At 36.4% G+C, this 24358-nt stretch overlaps 2 protein-coding genes across 4 annotated transcripts in view; one reads left to right on the forward strand and one right to left on the reverse strand.

Annotated features, from left to right (window-relative positions):
* LOC124154004 overlaps nt 1–8860 on the forward strand; it is a 259170-nt gene extending 250310 nt beyond the window's left edge. The window contains exons 7-10 of one of the 2 annotated variants that reach the window (XM_046527473.1): nt 1632–1822; nt 2372–2546; nt 3165–3476; nt 6601–8860. In XM_046527473.1, the coding sequence (XP_046383429.1) occupies nt 1632–1822; nt 2372–2546; nt 3165–3476; nt 6601–6719 (797 nt within the window). In that variant the 3' untranslated portion in view covers nt 6720–8860. The remainder of the gene's footprint in view (nt 1–1631; nt 1823–2371; nt 2547–3164; nt 3477–6600) is intronic. The other variant, XM_046527474.1, reaches the window with a different exon arrangement.
* A 7275-nt stretch (nt 8861–16135) lies between these two features.
* LOC124154005 (5'-nucleotidase domain-containing protein 3) overlaps nt 16136–24358 on the reverse strand; it is a 41424-nt gene continuing 33201 nt past the window's right edge. For both annotated transcript variants that reach the window (XM_046527476.1, XM_046527475.1), the window contains exons 7-9: nt 21834–21974; nt 21205–21359; nt 16136–18983 (exon numbers count right to left, since the gene is read on the reverse strand). In XM_046527476.1, the coding sequence (XP_046383432.1) occupies nt 18779–18983; nt 21205–21359; nt 21834–21974 (501 nt within the window). In that variant the 3' untranslated portion in view covers nt 16136–18778. The remainder of the gene's footprint in view (nt 18984–21204; nt 21360–21833; nt 21975–24358) is intronic.

The raw sequence follows: 24358 nt of genomic DNA on the forward strand, positions 1-24358 counted from the left end.
GGAGAGTCGAGCTTTTCAATTCGATTAAAAATCGATTGCTCGAAAAATCGATTTCGACCGACATTTTTCTTACACTAAATGGGAGCGTCCGCCCTTTTTGACTGTGACTCGAATGTTTCTCACTCGCGCGAGCGCCCACAGGTCGGATCGTTACGGAAATTCCAACGAGGGACGTTCTCTAAGAAGGGCGGACGTTGAATTTTAAATCCATTTTTACTGCTCGCTCGTCCCATTGTCGGATTTATCCCCATTGCGTTCGTCAACCCCTATGGGCGTCTGGAGAGGGGAGTTGGTGGATGGTACGCGGGTGGAGGGTCGCCAGAAGGAGAACTAGCCGAGGGAGGATGAAGAAGGTCGAATGGAGAGGAGCATGTAGGAGAGAGGAACAAAACATGTTTGCGATCCAGTCGGGTGCTCTGATGTTAATGTTCCCGGGAATTCTCATGTCCCGGAGGCATGTTTTTCCACATGGCGAAATTCGAGGAAGTCAAAGTCCTTCGGAACTCCAGCGTTTCTGACGATATTCTCCCAAATTTCCTTTATTCTTTCATGTCTCATGGATTTCAATTGGTTTTGGGTATTTTTGTTTTCTGAGGAAGTGCAGGCACGCCACAATTTAACGTTCCTTCCTAGAGCATACATGCAAGGGCGTACTCAGGATCATAATTAGGGGGGGAAGGGCAAGCCATGGTCTAGGAAGGGGCAAACCAAGTTGTGACATTAGTTTATGAGATTATTTCCTTGAATAAATAGTTTTATTTTAGTTATATACCTTATACTAATACATATAATTTTTCTTGGGCTTAAAGAAAATTTGTTAAATGCTTTCATTTCAATTTAGTACTGATTTTTCTTAAAGACTTTTCTGATTTTTGCTTCAAGGGGGGAGCAGCTGCTCCCCCCCCCCCTGCCCCTCGCTGGGTACGCCCATGCATGCATGAATAAGTTACATCGTACACAGAAATCGCAATTGGTGCAAAGGCGCTTGGATTTACAATTTAGCTTTGGCGACTGGGAGATACGAGATCGATCCTGGCCAAGGAAAATGATTTTTTATTGAGAATTTTGCGTTTTGGTAATGATGGTAACGAGATGCTTTGTTGATATATTGTTAGCTGGATTGTATTGACTTAAAAATTTTTGATCGAGAATTCGTCAATAAATTCAAAGCGTTACAGAATTTTGAGACAGAGGAGTGATTTAAACATTTCAAATTACAACGTGAGAGAAATTATTTAGATCCCAACATAAATTTGATACTTTACAATTCGTTCTTTGGCAAAAGAAAAAGCCTTTGTTGTCACAATGTAAACATGATCATATATTTCAAAGTTTAACATTTTTGCTGAGGTTTTCTCGATATTCGTATTATCTGTAGTGGCGATTGAGAGAGCGATTTCTCCTTCACTTACAGGAGATTTCAATATGCAGATACTCCTCAGATACCCATAAAAGCTGACCCTTTCAAAATATCTTTCCCACTTCTTTCAGTTGCTGCTACTGAGTTTTCTTACCATATTCTACCCATTATTATATAAGGTCACAGATCTTTGGTAACCATATATATATAATATAAGGCGTGCATATATGTGAGTATAATCATTGCAATATCCTCCTTCACTACTTTACAGCCAAGAGAGTGTTGGATATACGCAACAGGCCAAGAATACCTATTCCAGATGAAGACCCATACAGTGTAGCCAGTGTTGCTGGAGCAAACAAAGAACAAGTGGGACCTCCTATGAGAAACAGTCGTGGAGAAAGACCACCGAAACTTCCTCCTCGTGATGCAGGAACATACCACCCACATGAAATACCTAAGGTAAGAGTCCACATTAGTAATTTACTAGACCTAAGGATCCAAAACTTAATGTAAAAGATAATGAAATTTGAATGCATTTGATGTAACCATATTTTTTCTCAAAAATGATGTTTACAGTTCAAGTACAGTTGATGAAAATAAAGATGTATTTTCTTTAGTTTTTGGCTAAGTTTTTGTCTTACTTGGAATTCTAACTGCAAACAGCAACTGCTAGTACTTTAACCTCAATTGTCTACATTAGTTTTATTGAAACTTATGGAAGTGTAATTTATCCTGTTAAAAAAGTCAAATAATCAGTTTGAGATTTCTTCTCAGGGAAAATGATTTTCAATGTATGTACTCACAATTAATAAATTGCGGGAGTGAGAACTTTTAATTATATATTAATTTTTTTATGAAAGGAATGAGCATATGCATGCTGAAATTAAGGTTTAAATATGACTCACAACAAGCGAAAAAGCTGCGCTCTAAAAAGCTATACTCCATACAGCCAGAAAAATACATTTTTGGAGAGCGAACAATTAATGACAGGAATATTTTCTTTCACAGCCCGATTATGAAGACACAGAAGATGGAGATGAGGAGGAGGAAATCACAAGAGATGTAGACAATGGACGTCCCAGCCCAGGAGATGCTCCAGAGGAAGCAGGAGGCAAATTCAAGCAACTTTTTGCCTCCTCAAGAACAAGTTCGAAGCAGAGCAAATCAAAGGACAAAAAATATGGTAGGCATATTTATACATCAAATCTACTTAATACAGAAATCTTTGTACAGTGTTCTTTTCTCCTATTTTCATTTTTGCACAATTTGTGAATTGTGAGTGACTCCAAAAAAGTTATCACCATCACAAATCCCGGCATACATACATTAAATTTCACAGTATGACTTTTGAAAATGTGTTTATAAAGAGGGGCACAATAGATGGAATATCGGTTGGATCTCCTTTAGGTGTGCTAACTGGTTCATTATTTCGGAATTCAAATCTTAAATCAAATCAAAAAATATTTTATATTATTCCCTTGGGATGATTTCAATTTCAATTTTGGGTTTATAATTTTGGGGCATTATATCTCCACAGTTGTTTTCATTCACTGCCAACCCAGTTTCCACTAAAGAGTTTTATTTTTAAATTCCATCTGCATTCTTTGGAATCCACTCATCCAAGCAAGTATTGAGGTATCTCCAAGAAACCAAGTATCTCAAAGAAATTTTCTTTGCTCAATGAAAGGTCAGCTAAATTCTTTTGATGCCAAAAGTTTGATGTGTACTTACAGCATTCTAATCACACAATGTTGCATGATTGTCAGCGATTATTAATTTATTACACCTTTGCCACCCATAGATGACCCCTACTACTGTGGCTTGAGAGCTCGTGTACCAAAATTCGTGCAGAACAAGGCAAGGGATGGCGAACGCAGATACGCCGCACCACCATCAGCTGTAGCTGGACCGACACACCACCACCACAACCAACCGCATGGACCAATGCCGATGCCACACCCCATCCACCATCACCCCCACCCTCCACCACATCTAATGGCGCACCACCCACCAGGCAGGGAGAACCCTTACGGATACCCACTTCCAAGGCACCAGGGGGCGCTGCCTCACCAGCAGGCCTTGTGGCACGCACGGAGCATCGACAGCGGAATGGGTGTGTACGGGATGGTTGCCCAAATGGTGCGGTACGGGATGACCCTGCCCAATGGCACTCCCATACCCAACAACCCCTCACGCCCCCGGGAGCCAGCGGCCTGACCCTCCATATGGTACAATCCAATCTATTCTAGCACTTTAAGTGAATGCTTGCCGAGATGATCATCTCAGTATTGGCTTTTTCGTTTCCTAAAGCGAATGGCATTTTAAAAGAGCATGGCATGACTCCATATTTGGCTGATTGGTAGAGTAAGTGGGTAAGCTGCCAAAGTATCTTGGACGTGGGTAAGCTGCAAATTCCCTTCATTGAACCCATTCACTTTGGGGTCTCAAACTCTCTCCAGGAATGTTATAATGGGTGTTTACATTATAGTGTCATATGACCGAAACGATAAACTTTTTGAATAGGTTTCGTAGTTGACTTGAATTGGAACCATTTACAGTGATTCAGCCCAAAAGGTTCGTTTGGATAAGTTAGGGTAGAGCTCACCTCAACCTAAGCCACAGCCATGAGAATAACACACATTCATGAATGGGAATTTCCATTCCCCGGGCCACTTCTAAACTTGTATTTTTGTTGAGATTATTCAAAGTACTCATCCAAGCCCAGGGACCCTTCGATCAGTAGCCATAAACCACCTATTAGGCTATCACACTCCACCACACATATTTACTTATTCCTCCAAAAATTAATCTAGTACCAACAGCTGATGATGAATATAATTAACATGATATGAGGGCCCCTAGCCAGAAATTTGCTTTGGGAGCTGCTTGGGTGGTACGCTGGTTGCCCATGCTGGGAATTTTTTTTCAACTTCCACACATTAGAAAATCATTAATTTCATTAAATAACGTACAAATTTTGCCTATAGAATGCTAAAATCTAAATTCACAATTGGTTTTCCTTTTAAATGGCCATAGTTATTGCGGCTAGGTCTCTACAGGCACTTGTATCCCAAAATCCACCCAATTTTTAGAAAAAAATTTAAACTAAAGACAAGATATTAGTAGAGCAAAAAGAAAAGGAAATAAGTTTTTGAAGAAATTGGATAATAGCTGATAAACAGAATCCAAGGGCTTAGGTTAAAATCAATATACACCGAGACACAACATGGAATTACCAATTCAAAGAATCCCAGCACATCTTTCAAATAAGAATTTTCAAATGCATACTCATTTTATATTTCAATATAATATATACTCCATCTCAGTCCTCTTCCTTCAATAATAAAACAACAATACCCAAATGAATGCACTCATATGCTGAATGGCACCAGTAGTACAATGAAAGAAAAGGTCTGCATGTTTATTCTGAGTTTGAGACCCTTGAATTACTGGCTCTAGTTCCACCATCTTCAATTCTGTGCTTTTTTCACTCAGATAAAGCTTGAAATGCATTTAATTTTAGGTCTTCTTATATTCAATATCATCTATTATCCTTTCATACCATATCATATATGCCTTTCATAATATGTTATATCATCTCATTATGATTAGTTAGATGTTTTAAAATTCCTGCCTTCTTTATAATAATTACCATTAGTTATAATCCTCTAGCTTGATGCTAAATGATTACATAATTAATCTAATGATATCAGTATTCATACCTACCTTTCTGCTTGCAATACAGTCTGTAGAAGTTGCTGTTTCTCTTGAATCATTTCATTTATGCTTAGTCCACAGGCTTAAGGATAGGCTATCTCTTCTCACATATTCATGTAATTTGAAGAGTTCTCTTCATAAAGGCATTTTAATGGTCATGAAGAAGTATCTATTGAAATGAGTGGCTTTTATGGCATTGATGGGAATGCAAATTTGGGTTAGAGAAGGAGCTTATTAAGCAACATGTTATCTGCTGTAACTAAGAGCATTACTTTCAAATTACTGAAATATTATTAATAAGCTACAAGAAAACTATTCCCAAGGATGTCTAATTCCGTTTATAATTTGTACTTAAGCCACGTTATTTGTGATTATGCAGAGGAAGTTAAATGAAATCACATACCAGTAAAATTGAACACAGGAGGGTGATTTTATTTTGTTGTAACACTTGTATTACCTAGTCCAAAGTACTACATGTGACAAGTGATTTTGTACGTAGTTACACTCACGAGTGCATATTTGTCATGAAAAAATTATTTGGCTTAGCCTAAATTTGAAGCAGTATATCCCCGTTACCAGTCAGGTTTGCTACTAGTTGCACCACTGAGCCGTTTTCTTCTGAAATTCCCCTTGAAAGAAGATGGCTTGGTGGTGTAATAGGTGGCAAACACAAACAAAACAATGTGGGAATTCAGATTCGAATCCTGGGCAAACCAAATGAATTTTTTGTGGTGAATTTCACTATTGATGTAAACTGGTAATAGTAATAGGAATTGAGGCAGAGATACAAGGAATTATTGGAATCCATGGATCTGATATTTGATCAAATCCATGAATTGGTGATTCAACATGCCTCCATTATTTGTAAAGTTGAGGCAGGAATTTGAAGTTTCGGTTTCATTTCATCAAATGATTTATGATTCACTTGCACTCTCAAATATAAGTATTCGATCAATCACTATCAAAAATCATGCTTATTTTATGAGCAGAACCTTTTTGATAGAGTTTTTATGTTTCTGAACTGAATTTGATGATAATATTGTAATACAGAAATGATTAGAACTTTTCATCATAGACATACAAAATCTCAATCATCACATGGCTATATGATGCCAAAATCTATCCTCACATCTAAGGCCGGATCTAGAATTTTTTTCTGGGGGGCCTGACAGGCTAATTTCAGGTTAGAATAGAATCAACATACAACAATTACTATAGGAAATATTCTCTTTATTTTAATATGAAAGTTATTAGTAGGCAATTAAATGATTAATTCTCCATAATATACAAAACAAAACGAATATAATGATAACATATTAAAAACCTTGTCTATTTTTTTAAGCACCAGGGGGAGCGGAACATGTCCCAGTAGCCCTCACCTAAATCTCCCATAATCTCACATAAATCTCCCATGGCATAAATGACGTGAACTTTTCATCATATAGATATAAAACTTTTATCATCGCATGGGTGTATCATGCCAAAATCTAAGCTCACATCCCACTACCATTCTTTTACAGCAGATTCTGAAGTAATGGACTCGCCCTACAACCACATATACGGAAGATTACCCATCCCGACACGAGCCTTCATCCCACAACCGCAGCCCAGAATGCTCTACGTGGGAGAGTGGGATTGACAAAACAAGAGTCAAGTTGTTGGTGCAAAACGTCTACCATGAAAGAGAAATGGTTATTTTGCTGCTGCAGGTTTGCAGGCGTACAGAAGTGTTTTGTTCCAAGACTGAACTGAGAATTCAGGGTGCTGCAGAGTCACTGTTGGTTCAACGAATGAAAAAAGGAATGTGAGGCGTTGAATGAAATCGAATTACGTGTGAATGAATGTCCAAGTTTGAGTGTGTGTGCGTGAGCGTGTGCGTGAAAGTTAAAGGGACTACTCGAGAGAGCATGCATGTTTGTTCAGCCCAGTGCTCAATGATCCCTTTTTTTAAGCTCTTTGTATCCCATTTATTTAAAATAATTATCACTTTTAAGGGGTTTTTGTAAAATAGATTCATCGATATGTAATAGCCTCCTTCATCTATTGCTCTGGGCTCTAAGACCAAGATGCAGTTCTAAGGTCTTGCACAATGAGTGATATAAGATATGTTGTATTGTAACGATTTGGAAGGAACTCCGACATTGCTAATGCATAGAATCACAGGACATCAGTTGTTAGAAGAAATAAGGCCAAATATATTTTAGAGCTTAATTGGAAATTGAAACACAATCTGCATAAGGCTAAAAGCATTCAGCAATAATTACGTTAAACAACTACATCAGTTGGTGAGGTTATGTCTGATTTAGCAATTTTTATTTGCAAAAGTAGTGTGATGGTTCTCAAATTATGAATTATCCTTATCCCAATTAACAAACTCCTACTATAGATCATATCAAATGTGTCCCTGACATATATGGTTATTTAACAGTGTTGATTATATGAGGGTATTTGTTGTATGCCAATTATTCATACAATATCTGCACGTCTAGTGGCAAATGATGACTTATCTCCGATGTCAGTTAAAGGTGTGGTTAAAGACTATGTTCTAATAATGTATTTATAATGCAGTCCCACTGGTATCAGCATGAAGTCGGAGAGAAAATTAGTTTCACTCTCAAAAAGAATTGGCAGCATGAGTTTTAGGAAGTAAGGAAGTTAGGATAAATTCATACAATACAACTCAATTCATACAATACAATACAACAAGTGCTCAACAACAGAATATAATTTTTTGAGAATGTTTACTTTATGGCATGAAAGCAATTTTTCTTCTCTATTGACTGAAATCGAGATAATGCTTATCCCAAACATCAGCAAAGAATGAATTAAGTTCATTTTCTACACTTTATCCCTCAACAGTGGCCTACACTAGAGGTGTATGTGTTTATCATTCTGGATTTCATTCAAATGAAATCTTGATTTTGACCAGAATGATCAGCAAGCGGACATATTGAAAACTTATGTTGCACATTGAAAACTTCAGAGGGAGAAGTTTAGTCATTGTGTGTGTAAGACTGCATTTCCACTGGATAAGTGGGAATGCTAATGAGGCATCTGGTAGGCAGATTGCCAAAATTGAATATGCACTGGCATGTTGTAAATAAGCTTCTGCTCAAAATGCCCCAATAACATTTTATTTAGTCAAGTTCTGATATAATGCAGAGACTTAGGGAAGAGGAAGTTGAAGACCTTGGGATCTCTGGCTTCAACAATATTCCAACTGTTTATTGTAGCTCATCCAGCATTCATCATGATAAACTTAAATCATAGGAGTTAACCTTAGGAACCTATGATTTTGCATGATGCAATGCTGTTCAAATGAGCAGCAGAGATACAAGGTAATTAATGTTTGATGTGCATTCAAGCCATTGCTCTCAGGAGCTGCTTAGGAAATGAAGCCTATCCCTAGGTGAGATTCCGTATCTGTTTGGAAAGAGTCCTTATTTAAAGTTTAGTCTTATCAGAGCACACAGTGAGGAAATTGTAAAGAGAAAGATTGTAAATAGTTTGTGTGAGTTTGTGCGTGATGGAAGATAGGGAATGAAATGTGCTGAGGCAAAAGTGTGTATTTTGTGTTCGACTCAGCTTCGAAGACTTGAGCTCAATACAGATACCCATACGTCCCAATCTTCCAAACATGCTACAAAATGAATGTGTGCCCATTTGTTCTTCCATATGACCACCTATTCAATGTGACACGTTTATATCTCAAAGTACTGATTTAAGAAATATTTTTGTCTCTTATTTGTGAATAAAATAAATGGTGTTGGAAAGGGGAAATAGTGTGTTATCATTACTGATTCTTTTACCTTCCCATATATTATTAGAGGGTACTTTGATGCTTTGGGACCTCATTACTATATGAATTGAATATATTATCCTAAGAAAAATAATAAACAATAATACCATGATATGACAGAAATATAAATACATTCCAGTTTCTCCATATTTCCGGTGCAACCGCGTCGGTTTGTTGGTGATGACAACAGTTTCGCTGGCACTGCTGCCAGCGTCTTCAGGTCGAAGATGATGCCGGTCCACGATTTTCGTCCTCCTTATATAGGGGGTCAGTCCCGCCAGTTGTGGCTGCCGCTCTCTTATTGGTCCGCCTAATGAGCCTCCTCCAATGGGCATCCAGATGGTAGCCGTCGTCTCTGTTAAAATTGTCCGTCCGGGCTATCTCAATGGATTCGCGGATGAGTCTGGGAAAATATCTGCCTTCTTTCACTATTACCTTGGCGTCGTCAAACTTAATGTCATGTCCCGGGGTCCAGGCGTGCTCCGATATGGCAGACAGCTGGAATTGCCTGTTTTTCGTTGCCCTTCGGTGCTCTCGTGGACCGTCATCATCGTGGACCATCATCATCTTCGACCTGAAGACGCTGGCAGCAGTGCCAGCGAAACTGTTGTCATCACCAACAAACCGACGCGGTTGCACCGGAAATATGGAAAAACTGGAACCTGAACACCGCGGAAATCTACGTAGTCATATAAATACATTGAAAAGCAGAAAAATTCTCTCTAAAACTGTCAACAGCATAAGCATACTATACTAAAGTACTTACACAATTATGTATGTGCATTATCACAATTTTGTACGTAAGAGAAGTCACAGGGGCCCCTTCAAATTTTATTTTATTTTTTGAGCTTTATGCCTCACCTCAGTATCTACTTTGCTTTACACTGACAAGCTTAAAAGTCAAACTATGACCTTCCCTAATCTGTCTAAAATAAAGACCACAAGAAAAAATATCAAGAAACTTCACAGTTTTAATTAAGCCTTTCTCAACTTTTACATAACTTAGGAAATGAGTTGCTCCTCCAGGAGACATGACCAAGCTATCTAACATCATCAACCCCAATGATTATGGTGGGGTTACCTTTACTAAGAAGGCATTGAGCCTCATCCACAGAGAAATGAGCCAGAAAGAGTGCTAGAACTCAAACAATCACTCCCTCAATTGCTACTCAACAATTCATTGGGCATTGACCCACGAGATTGTGCTCTCCCCTTTCTTCTTGGAGGCCCTGGTGATCCCTAACAACATGAGTCAACCTTTGCACAAATCCTGATGGAATTAACCATCATGGAAGACTATGTACCAGAAAAACAATACACAGTTATGCATGTACAGTAAAACCTCTTTACATTGTAATGGACTGGACCAAAATTTGGGCAATTTGATGTATAGAGGTTCACTATAGAGAGGTTTTAGTGATAGGCACCATTTTTTCATATCCTTCGGAAATGAAAGGCACTACTGTCTTTTGAACCTATATCATTAAACAAACATGCATGCATCAGTGAACATATATTTATTTTGTAATAATTACAGAATGATGCGATCGCTATAGCATGATTATTACCGTGATTCGAAAGAAAATGATGTCATCTCTCTCAATTCAACAGTCACTTAAAATAGTTGGAATAAAATAGTTGGATACCTTTTTTCTTATTAACTGTCAGGTATGCTCTCATATTGAACAAAATGGCCACAAGTAATGATTAACGTGAAAATTACAGTATAATAAGGTACATAAGAAAAAAAGAGTGAAACATTTATTGCTGAAAATGTCATTCCATGTACGTAATCGCGGCTGCTTAATGTTCTCTTGTTGCCTCGGTACGATTTGTGGAGGTAGTTAGGCCGTCTCGGGGGTATCTCCGTGGTATGATATGTGGAGGTTTTACGATATAAAGAGGTTCACTACAAAGAGGTTTGCCTTTAAATTTACATGTAAATCAGACTGGACCGTAGGGGTGGTATGAAGTATGGAGGTTTACTATGTAAAGAGGTTCACTACGTAGAGGTTTTACTGTATTAACTAAATATTTTAATTTTTTTAAATTAACTAAAGAAAATTTTTTTCAAAACATAGGAGTCCACTTCAACTACAGCCACCCTAACACCCCAAACAAAAATTTCTATGCATAGAGGGGGCCCTGAGAAATTAAGTAGCCTGCTACCCTATAAAATCCATGTACCTGTGGCTTAACCTTTTATCAGGCGCAATATTGGAATTGCTGAGTTCAGGCGCAATGTGCCTGACAGGCACAGATATGAAAAACATTATTAACTCTTAGCGTGTCTCAGTGGTACACCTTTAAAGTTTAAAGCACCTTTATTAGTGTAAACGGACACTAAAATGATGTCTTATTTGCTATGTATATACCACTTTACACACCATCATATGGCCCCAGACCGATCCAACAAGGTCCGATTTAACGTGCTTTTTAGGCTTTTAAGTATTATTATATGCAAGGTATTTTAGTATGTGAGTTCTATAAGATCATTTTTTTATTTTGCTAACTTATTTAGTTAATAATGCTTTCATTTTGTTTTATTGTGCCATTATTTTGTTTAACTATGCTACATAATCCACCACTGATCTGTCACCATAAATTGGAAAAGCAAAAGGCTGCATAGTGTGTGCCAAAACAAACAGCTACTATAAGCGCCTAGGGTGTATACCGCCTAGTGACGAGGAGAAATAAAAAAAAAACAGTTGTCTGTGCCTGTCAGATCCATTGCGGCCGACGGAAGGTTTAGGAGAGCTCTATCATCAAATATCCAAACCTGCTCTCAGTTTTAAGCAATCGGTGAGTTCATTTTAAATTATTCTTTCACAATTAATTAGCTATAATTCATGCATAAATAACCATTGCATTGCATAATAAAGTAAGCAAGGAATCACAATTCTTCCCTAATGAAATTCACCATTCCACATTTACAAAGGTAAATGAATGCCTCATACTGCTGACTAATTTTATCAAAAGAAAAATCACTGGATCAATTCTCTTCATAGAATGATCCTCACTTCTCTAAGGAGAGTAAATGTGGTTCAGCAAGTGGAAGTCTGAGTGGCCCAAATGACACTGTCAAGTTAGAAATTTTCTTCCTAATATAGAATCCAGCTTGAATAATAACTGAGATCAATTTGCTCCTCTTAACATGAGGATAAAGGTAGACTTACCTCACAGGCAGTCAGCATACTGGACCCCACAGCTACAGGCGCTTCCAATTGAAGTGACGATATCTTTGGTAAAGGAACTGTCTGTCCCTCATAGGAGGCACTCAAATGCAGCTAAGGATCAAAAATATCAAAATCACTGGACTTCGAAAATTTAATCAAATAATTGAATCATCAGCTCCTACAGAAACATCATCACAATTCTTAAGGCAACAAATGTTTATGATGCCTTTGGGATTTTCAGTTACCACAAAAATTTCTGTACTGTGACTTTGTAGCAATATAATCTTCCATTTAAGTCAAAGCAATTCCTCCTAAAAAATTTTCTCCAAAAGAGAAATTAGGATCATTTACAAAAAGATTTTATAAATTCACAAATGTTTACAGCCCAAAAATATCATCAAAATTGTATACAGAGGTGATAGAATGAAAAATATTAATTCTTTTACTTAAATTATAGGCTGGCATATGAGCCAAAATCCAGTAGTATATATAAGAATTGAATTAGCCCTATAGAAATATCTCTATTCGCACCAAATTACCTTGGATCAAGAGCATGAACAGAACGTCACCAGCTAGAGGAATAATGTCACTTGCTGGAAAAGTATGAAATTTTTTTGACATCACCAAATCATTTTGTTTTTAAATTATAATTTCAAATTAAATACTTTTACTAAGCGGCAAATTTATGCAAAAGCAGTGGCCGAAAAATTTAACAAGGAATCTGGTGAATATGATTGTGGTTTCAAATTGCAATTGATGTACCAACGTTATTAAATGATATTGCAGTGCATTCAATTAATTTCATATAAATATAAAGAGTACCCACGAAAAATAACATCACTTCATCAAAATATTTTTTGAAATAATCAAACATTTCTTTTTATCACATGAGATGAGTTTCATTTTTACTAAGAAGAGATACCAATTTTAATTTTCACAATCTGAGGTATCGTAGAGATATCTGATCAAGAGGACCAAAGCCATAAATAATACAATAGGCACCTTCCAATCTGGCAAGGAAGTTCTCCTGCGATAGTGCACATTTTCCAGTGCTTCAAATAATTACTGAAAGGTTAGATATTAAGATGTGAAATACCCTGTTTTTACAAAAATCACAACCAGCATCCAAGAGAATAACATTAAAATACCAAATAAATTGAGGAATCAAATGATGAACTAAAATATGTATACAAAGAATAATTTGACAGCAGCAGAAAATACAAACATGATATTCACGCCAAATGTAACTCATTAAACAGTCACTTTAGAGTGGGATTTATAAGTTTCATTAAAATAATGTATGAAATAAAAAATCCCACATTTGGCAAAAGCCTGACAGTTAATTCATACAACTAAACTGTATCAGAATGCATATTTCTCAATTTAACACAAAATTGGGAAGGTAAAACAATTAAAAGCAAGAAGTATAGCATACATGGCACAATCATATCAACTATTTACATCTCATTGGAACAATTTCAATAAATAGAATTTGAAAAACTACCACTAACCTAACTATTCTCATTGATCTAGTAGGCTACAAATTATGTAAATCAAACCTAAAAATATCTTACTAAGAGTTGAGGAGACTACAGGATGCATCTTTTTTTTAATACAGTTCAATAAGCATCCAAGATAAAAATATCACAACAAGGAAGGAATAATAAGCAACAAAATGTTTGATTTAATATGGCAGAGCATGGCAGTTGTAAAATACTGAAATACGTAGTTATTCCACCATTTTTCTAAAACAATTTATTTTTTCAATATAGGTCCCATATCAATCAAATGCATGAAGACAGGGTGAGGATATAATTATACCCAAAACAATGGATCCTAGAGTAAACAAGTGACATTCAAACAACTCACATTTTAAATCCACAACAATACTAAATAACTACAAAATATGTTCAAATTGTGTATGAAACACAGATTCAATCCAATTTGTGGGGTAAAATATATATATCAAAAGATCCCAGTAGGCTATTGATAAATTTCCCATTTAATTATCTGTATTCATCACACCAAGGTCAAAACTAACATATGCCCTATAGAGAAATATACTAAGACTGGTTTACATAGCCCTCTAAGACTGATCCTCAAACATACATGGATGATGGAAATTCTTGAAATAAATCCTTAGAATACCAGGGCACAAAGAAATATTATGTACTTCCTCTATGCATGTAGGCAAAGAATAGGATCCCCATTCAAAGACTTCATCTAAATCTAAATCTACCACACTTCATAGAAACAGGATCACAGGATGATCAATAATTGTCAGTCAATAAGGGTGAGAAAAAGTGAAAAAATTTGACAGCTTAGCTTTGGAAAATAAAATTATGAGACTTAATTCATCGTTTTCCCTTTCAATGGCATTAATCTCCTATTTCTGCAAAGGGTTCAGTTGGTGTACTATTCCCTATCCTTAATGTGGTATGTCAGTTCATTGAAATAATAAAAGGTCATTGCATTTTTCCACAATTATTAAAGGCATATGATACGAGCCATAATATTGTACCAGAGGATGGCTCTGTGAGCCAAAGCACGTCAAAGTGCAGCTACCTTTTATTTCAAAGCCAATATTGGCGAGCCTTCTATCGATGCACAATGCTGTTATTGATCTTTGGGCAAATACAATGAAAATATAATTAAACAAATTAGGTGGATGGAAATGGAGATGGATGCAAGGCTGCCGACTTATAAAAAATATTTGGGGGCCCATACTGGTGTCTTGCCCCAGAAAGTTTTATACATAGTGAGTTTTTAAGTTTTTTTTTAAAGTATTTTAGAAGTCATATGATCAACATTAGAACCCTGAAAACTCGATTATCGATAACTCAACACCCTGAGGAAAATCGACAAGCCTGACACTTCTTTTCCTCCCCCACATCACGAATTTTTGAGGGGGCTTGCGCCCCCTCAGGCCCCAGGGAGTCGGCGCCACTGGATGGATGGATAAATAAGCTACAATGAAAAATTCTTCCTCATTCAGCCATTCCATTATATGTAATTTTTAACAATGCTAAGGTGAGTTTATTTTCTATTCGTGTGTTGGAGTCAATAAGAGTTTCTGCTCATTGACTCATGCAGAGAAAACCGCTCTTCGAGGGAGGGTATTGCTTAGAATCACAAGTAACTCAAAAACAATGAAGCCCGCTAAGAAGGAACATATCATCAACTAATCAGCTCATCAAAGAGGGTTGGCCACTGATTTTTTTGCCACAAATAGCTTGAGAGGTGGGCAATTGATCTAAAACAGAAAAATAGATGTCTCTTTATTTTTAAACTCTATCACAGTCGAAAAATTTGTCTCTATAGCTTTTATCTCTATAGCTCATTGACTCATTCCGAGAGAACCGTACATTCCAGCAAGAAATTGCTCACAAGAGAGTAAGTGACAACTAGCCATGCTAGGCTGAGAAGTAGCTGAAACATGGTGACTGACTCAGAAAGAGTGCATTATGTCATCTACTCAAATAATAATCAATAAAACAATATATTAACAACTGATAACAATTAATTTCAATCACATGACCCTTACACTCTGAGGAAGCTTTTAGTATGCTAGGGGGAAAATCAATGGAAGTGATGCATAAATATGCAGAAAACACCAAAAAAATGCACTTATTACCTATGGTCCGCAAAAGGCGACAAATCAGCAAATGGAAAAATGGGGTCTCTTTATTTCACAAATAATAATACATTGACAATTTTTTTAAATTGTGAATGTGCCCATTCTGAAATCAACTATAGTTACGTTCAACCGATTCAGGCAAGATATATTGGAAGCTTGACATACTGAAATAATAAAAGGTAGAGGCACTTTTCCACAATTATTAACGGCATAAGATGCATTTCAGCTCATAGAGCCATCCTCTTCTACAGTGACATGACCAGGAATTTCGTTCGGGGGGGGGGGGGGTAGGACGTTCGGGGGGGTCCAAAACCAGGGGGAAAATTTTTTGAAAAATAGGGTACTAAGTAATGGGTTTTAAACTAATTTTAACAATTTTCATAATCAAAAAAACTTCATTTTTTTAGAAATATTTTGTAAATGCATGATTTTTCAATATTTTGTTTTCTTTTATGAAGAAAAATAATTGCGTTTTATAATTCGAGGGGGGTCCAGACCCCACTGCTCTTCTACCAGATGATGGTTCTGCGAGCTGAGACATGTTGCACGCATTAAACAAATATGGAGAAGTGCAACTACCTTTTATTCAATACCAACTACGTACTATTATTAATTAAATTTCTACTTTGAATCAAAAGAGGAACTGAGATTATTCTTTTCTTATTCACGTCAGCGTGAGATTGGAAAACATAATAACATTACAACAACACAATGCCCTCAAATTTATACAACCTGTGGGATACAGATTTTCCAGAGAGTTAGCCTCAGCTGAATCTTTCAAGTCTAACTAGAGCATAAAAATTATCCTGAATGACATAATTTGATGCCAGCTAAGAAGCAATGATTGAAAGTCTATTGTGACAATACAATTTGTAGTAGCCTCAAAGGATAAATCCTATCATGCTAACAAATGAATGACTCATTTTGCACTTTATCCGGCAGTTCCAGGATGTTGAGGGAGTCCAAGAGGGCTAATTTCATTTTAAGTTACTACAGCGCATTACCAAGCACTGAAGGTAGAACTTCCACCCTTTATTGTCTATCACATTCTAATGATTCACTAGCTCTTTGAAGAATATTTGTAGTCACAAAATATAATTCTCTACAAGACAACAGTCTAAGGAATAGAATTCGGTGCAGTGCAGAAGAATCAGTGCACTGGAAGTGCAATCACTGAAATAACATCAAAATATGAAATGGCTTTCATCCATCTTTTAAACTATACCTAACAGTGCCTCACTGCTTCCTGGCTTCTATTTGTACTAGTTTAACTATGGCACCTTAAATACATGTAGTAGAACAACATGATTTTTATAATCACGGACTAGAATTCATGTGGCCATGTTTTTCAAGGGATAAGTATTAAGGTCATCCTCTCCAAAATTCTGCAGTTAAATACATTTATTCAGAAGAGGGATGAATAAATTGACCGTAACAATAAACGAATCCTTAATATTCAACCATTAACTAGTAAATAAAAGACAAAAACAGGATTAGTTGCAGCCTACATAAATGGGATCATCAAATCTCTGCCTCCGTACAACATTCGCTCGCTGCATGGAGATAGTAGAGAACATTCTACAGCAACCAAGGTCATTGGACAGGAGCAGACCAGCAACTTTGCGAGACCCTCTCCATGACAGACTAACGAAACTCAATGTTTCATCACCAATAATTTGAAAAGTAATCAATTGGTCAAACAATAAGGGTCCTTCAATACTTCAATTTACTCAGCGATATAAAGAGTTGGTGAAATAGCCCATTAATACACTACACTATACCATATACTTAGCCATATTATACATGCAATTGAAATTGTGAAGAATATGACAGATATAACCTAAATTCAGTTAATAAGGTAGGCAGTAACATAAAGACAAATTCTCACATTCTAACCATGACTGAAGACAAGCGAGGTCACAAACATAATGATACAAATCTACTTAACTGAGATGCATAACTAAAAAAATAAACTAAAGGTTGTGAGAAAATACACAATAAAATTAATGTCATGATTCCATATTCTCATAGATATTCTATGCAACAGTTTATAAGGGCATATATAGGAAGATGATCAGCCTTATTTATGGCAAAAAGACATGTTGAATATCCAGTCTATCCTTCCATATCAGTTATCAAGAGCAAACAATATATAGTTTAACGCAGAACTGCTTTTCTTAATGCTCCAAACCTTAATATATATTCCACTTCGGCTGGAAAAAAAACTTGAGACAAAAGCCTTGGGTTAACTAAAAGAAATTTATGTCAGATAATTCCTTAGTCACCCACCATAGGATCTGATATCAAAGCTTATTTCATGAAACTTGGTACAGATTTAGTCAAAAAATAATAATATGCCTGATAGAAAATTCTCACATTTTTAACAATTCTTCTCTTCGGTATCAAATCATTCCTGATATTCAAAATATTGCTAAAAAATCTCTCTTGCATGATAAAAATGTATGGCAGACCAGCTACCAACTTGAATAACCATTTGAAACAAGATGCTCAACCATAGTACAAATTATACCAATCCTGCGTATCAATATCAAGCAATACCACACATCTTCATAAAATACATTGAGTGATATGACCATAGTTATTCATTTGCATTCGGGGCAATTCGTGGATGGCTCACTGGCAAAAAGGCAAGAGTTTATTGAGGAATGGCAGGGCTCACCACCAGAGTAAAAATATCAAAATGGATTATGAATGCAATAAATAAATGAAGCATGTAGTGGCTACTATTGAGAGAAAAACAAAAAGTAGCCACACAACCAGAGATTCATAAGGTTCAGTTCTTAAAATTTGAGCAAGAGGAAACGCTGCAGTTGGTCAGCCACCTCTCAGAACTGAATTTCGACAACTCAACACAAGATTCCATAGACCCAGGATATGCTAAAATTTAACATCCAGACACCTAATACAGACTACAACTAAATCCTGCTACTTCAGCCAGCTGAGTCACATGAATGGATTTTGGACTGCTACACGAAAGCACATAGCCTATGTATCCCTTGAGCTGGCAGCTGTTTGACCGCACTTTGTAGTTCCTCCAAAGGTGAACTCACAGATTTAAGAATGTGTTAAACAAAATATGATGCATACTCATGAGGCATAACTCCCCTCCGAGGATAAAAAGTGTGCTCGATTGAGTAGTTCTGAAGATTTGCTATACTCGATGTGTAAATGTCAGCAAATCGGAACAGCCTTCTGGAAAAGTAAGTTGGATTGTGGTATGTACGAAAGACACTTCCAAACTGCTTGTTGAATAGGCGCTTTGTTTTCAGCCTGTAAGTACACAAAAGGGCAAGCTTACAGAAAACATTCCGCTCTGTGACTCTCTATCTCACCCAGCCTGACTCAGTGTTTTATAAAATTTTCTGGTACACATGTGATTCATATACAGTGGAACTTGGATAATTCGAACATCAAGGGACCAGTTAAAAACTTCGAGTTATCCAAAAATTTGAATTAAAGAAGTCCTAAATAAATAGGTCCAAAACAAAAAATTCATATTTCCAATCAAAACTATTTATTAAATAGACACTCTTGAAAAATAAATACTTTGATTAATAAGATTAGAGTAACCTTAAAAGAGGAATATTTATTTCAACAAACTACAAAGTAAAGTAACATTTTTATTCTAACTTTAAAATATCTTTAGCTACATCTGAACTGCTGAGCACTACCAACTTCACTCGTAATCATATACGTTTAGACAAGATGTCATAGCATAATATGCTGAAATAGAATCATAATAACAAAAGAGATAAAAAACATTGAATAAGTACTTTATTGACTAACAGAATATTGAAAAATAAACATATAGCTCCTGAGATGGCAACCATAAAATAAAACCTACCGTTTTCCAAAAAAGGATTATATTTTTACCTGTTTCCTAGAGCTAAGTCTCTCGGCTGTTAAAAAAGCATACTTTCACATGGATTCACAATTATTTTGAGTCGCATATTATAATTTATACCTTAATTTGACACACCAAAAATTCGAATGACCCAAAATAAAATTCAAACTATCCACAATTTGTTTGCATTGTTTAAATACAAAATGCTAGGGACCAAAAGAAATATTTAAATTTAAAAATATTTTTGAATAAAAGAAGTTCGAATTATCCAGGTTCCACTGTATATGTAAATGGGTAAGGAAAAAAATTAATTGCTCTTTAACCACTAATAAATTACAAGTGAAAAGCTATGAGAGAATGATGATTGCTAGAGCATCAAATCTTCCCATACAAGGAGCAATAACAAATGCTCATTCAGTTCATTTCTCACATCATAACAGTGGCTTATGCATAAATTTACAGCATTTGACTGCTACATATCTGATTTTAGCCATCAAATTAATAAATTTAATTAAAAATGATAGTACTAACACCAAATAAAAATCCCAGAAGACAAATGGCAACAAAATAATAATTGATCCTTTACAGTTGGGTTTTTCACCATTTGCCAGACTGCACTTAAAATGATTATGCTTTAAAAGTACAACAGGTATGAAGTTTGAAAATCTATCTTTGTAAGAACCTTTCTAGATAAAAATCTTTGAAAAATGATAATCTTCAGGTAGTTCAGTTGTATGATCAAAGTCATATTCAAACACCAAGGAACCTAAATTTATTTTTCCACCATGCATAGTGTATGCTAAGGAGCATCTCATTTCCCAAAACTCTGAAACATACACGGCTCCATCACCTAAATGTTCATTTTTATGCCAAAACATATGAATGAAAGTTTTATTGATCTCCGTTGCTAATATCTGATGCAGCTCGAGCAAATGTACCTGAGATAAACATGCTAGAAATTGGAATGTAAGCAATTTTTCCGGAAATATTCCTTGCCAGAAATATTTCTCAATTTGAATGAAGTTAGTAAATTTTAATGCATCAAAAATACCGACCAAACAATGATCAAATGAAATCTTTCACCACAATAGCTACCTAAGGTGGGACTCCAAATAAAATTAGTAGGATCATGCAACGAGGTGGCAGTTGTTGTGAGTTCTAAGATCTTACGTGGCAAGTTGTTGAGTGCCATTCAGGAGGGGTAGGTGCATGAACCGGCACCTATTTGCATTGTCACTATGCCCTCCAATATCTCGAAAAAGCTGAGGATAGACCATAAAATGAAATTATAACCCATAGAGCCCTAAAATTATGCTTACCTCTAAGAGGGATATTTTGAAGCAACATTTCAAATTTTCTACAGAGGGTACATATTTCAGACCTCATTTTGTACATAATATAGCAACTCATGTCCATAAAAATTTTGCATAGGCATTTTCTCACCAAAATGGATTTTAAATAAGAAGCGAGGCAATTATTTTCCAAATTTTCGAGAAAAAAAAATATGCCACACCTCGCTATGCATGAAGCACAAAGATCCACTTCCAATAAGCAGAACTGACAATCTCCAAACTTTTCCCTGATTACTGACGAAGAAGGTAACATTTTAGTAAAATATTAATGCCAAAATTATTTCAACAAACAAACCTGAGATGATCCCTTTCTTCCAGCCACTTAGTCAGCATAACCTTGCAATCAGCTTTCCATGCTGAATCTTGGCTATCTTCTATCAGCTGAGTCAGCATGTGCAGCCAATTTAGGTCAAATTTCAGCTCTTTGTTGTTTAATGTCTCTATCTCATGCTAAAAATAGTATTAAAAAAGCATGAAACAAATAAATGACATGGCAAACACAGAAGGCACTCTGAGTTAGAAGCTTATGTTCAGAGATTCAAACTTCACCACTAGAAAGTCACCATATCGGTCATTATATGAGTTAACCAAAGGTAAATCTTAGAATGATTTACATTATTTCAAGCCTTACTTCTCTTTTATTTTATTGATATAAATCTTAGATTTCAACACAATGGTGATTTGATGGTAACATAAGTGAATTAATGGAGGAACATGAGATTTCTAAGGTTGGGATTGGGAGGTGATTTAGAGATGATCAAATAATAATGCACCTATAGAAAACAAACAAACATGATAGCAAGAATAGAAAGGCAATATGTATAGCAAAATAATTCAAATATCTAAGTTATAGAGATATAATAATCGCAAAAAGTACATATTGTGATCACCCAACCAGCAAACTGCTAAGCTTACTTTACTCACCGCTAATTCACTAATAATAGCTCCTGTTCTCCATCCATGAGCCAAAGTGACATCTGCCAAATCACTGTAAGGATGATCTCCAAAGTAGAGTACTTGTTCTCCACTCCAACCAGTTATCTCGAGTAATTGCTTCACAGTTCCCTATTAAATGGGAAATGTGGTAGAATGATTCTAAATCCTCTGTGACAAAACCAATAACAATTACATCTAAGGGTTCTTAACCCTTTCGAGACGGCGGAGTTTTCATCTTAGCATGACTGCTGTACTGAGCCCCAAGAGACTTCTTTCTCATGGTACGGAGCATTTTTGGAGGAAATTCGTTAAGAAGGGTCTCGCAGAACCTTTTTCGACCCCTCCCCGCTGGGACTGCGCATTATCTCGGACTCCGAGAGTAGTTGTGCTCCCTCCTTTCCGGGTTTACAACCATACCTGCGGCCTAGGTTCGCGGTCAACTTATGTATTGCTTATATGTATTTAGCATATGGATAATTGTTGCTTGCACGTAAATTGCAGACTTTGAATTGAATTCCTCTTTTTTTTCTAAGCATTGTCAAATTTTAAGCGAAGTTCTAAGGTCAATATTTACGCATTTAATGCAGCAACAATTTCCATGTTTATGTTTATACATAACTCGAGATATGAGTTAATATTTATTGTAGAATTTCATTTAAAATTGTAAATGCTATTCAAAAGATAAAGAATTCAATTCTTAGTTTATTTATCTTGAAAAATGAACAGATATTTATTTGGAAAACTGACTGGATAAACAATTCTATGATCGCTGACCCTTACCGCTAAGAGGGGTTATAAAAGTCGAGGGGTCCGGGTACCTGCTCCCGGATTCAGAGGGTAAATCCTAAACCCCGCAGCATTGGGTCCCGAGACAAAGACGACGTAAACCCACGACCATCCTAAAAGGGGGAGAGCTAGAAAACGTATATACTATACGGCTTTCGTTCTCCTTGCCAGGAAAATCTCACATATAAATACAGTGGAACCTCGTTAAAGCGAGTACGGGCTATAGCGAGACCCCCGCTATTACGAGAGATAGCCGATGCACCGTCAATTGATCCTATAATAAGCATGTTAAAAATTTCGTTTTTACGAGGCCCTTTTGGTGTTGGCTCTCGCCATAGCAAGGGTTTCACCGCCGGAAAAACTTACATCAAGACTCCTTAATCTCTGTAATTGCTAGCGATCTGTTATAAATGAAGTTAATGGAGTGCTCAGTCTCAAATTTATGTGGTAAACTGTCGTTCGATAAATAAGTAGTTAATTTTGGTGAAAATATTGTGGCATTAGCATTCGCGAATGCTTGATCTTCTTTTGTTCCTCGGGTGGCAGAAAGCAGTCGTCAGCATACCCGCACGTCCATGAGTTGCATGAATAGAAAGCATTTGATGGAACACACCATGGCCAAAAAAACACCAAACACGTCTAAGCGAGAAAATAAAAATAAAGGAGTAATATGAGGTATATTGGCTATTATTTGCACCACCTCCGGTAAAGCGACAATTCGCTATAGCGAGTGTTTATTGGTGCACCGTGGGGTGTCGTTTTATCGAGGTTCCACTGTATACGGCTTTCATCTCCCGGGTCAGGAAACGTCCACACATATATATACATCTTTAGTACGGAAAAGGTTAAAACGTCCATGACATCAACCAATAGCTCAACTCGAATGCAAAGTTCAATTCTGGAAAAAAAACGGAAAGACTTCTGATTACCTGGATTTATCATAAATGGGCAAATGATGTTCCTCTGTCACAGGCAGATAATCATGCAAAAGCTGTCGCTTTATTTGAATCAACAAAAGAAGATGAGGGTGGTGATTGCTCCGAGACAAAGACGACATAAACCCGCGACCATCCTAAAAGGGGGAGAGCTAGAAAATGTATATATACGGCTTTCGTTCTCCTGGCCAGGACAATCTCACACGCAAATATGCGGCCGTCGTCTCCCGGGTTAGGAAACGTCCACACTTATATATACGTGTGTAGTATGGAAAAGGTTAAAATTAGGAGATGATAATTCACAATTATTTATTTTCATCCATTGAGTAAAGCACCAAATGAGGAAAGGTATCAACAGATCAAAGGCAGATCAAAGTTTCACAGGAAAAATTTATTTATATATATTGATTAATTTTATGTTGATGGAAGCCAGGGGCAGTTTATGGGGGAGTAGGACCGTAGGTGAGGCAACCTGTAATACCTGAATAAGTAATAATGATAATATTTATTTACTTCATTGGAATAAAACATCCATGAGTTTCGTCAAGATAAACTATAGAATAAAATACAAAGAGGTAATAAAATACACACATGCTGTACAAAAATACAGCTATTCATTGGAATTGAAGTAAAGATACATAGCATAAACATCAGTTATAAACTCGCTTTGATTATAATAGCACTTTCTGATTGGTATTTTTTTTAGCGTAGCTTTGAATTGAGTTGATGAGGAAATGGAACGGATGCTGATAGGAATCTTATTCTTCATGGTGGCAATGTAATGGTATGGAC

This window comes from Ischnura elegans, chromosome 2, assembly GCF_921293095.1.
Source record: "Ischnura elegans chromosome 2, ioIscEleg1.1, whole genome shotgun sequence".
NCBI classification, from domain to species: Eukaryota; Metazoa; Arthropoda; class Insecta; order Odonata; family Coenagrionidae; genus Ischnura; species Ischnura elegans.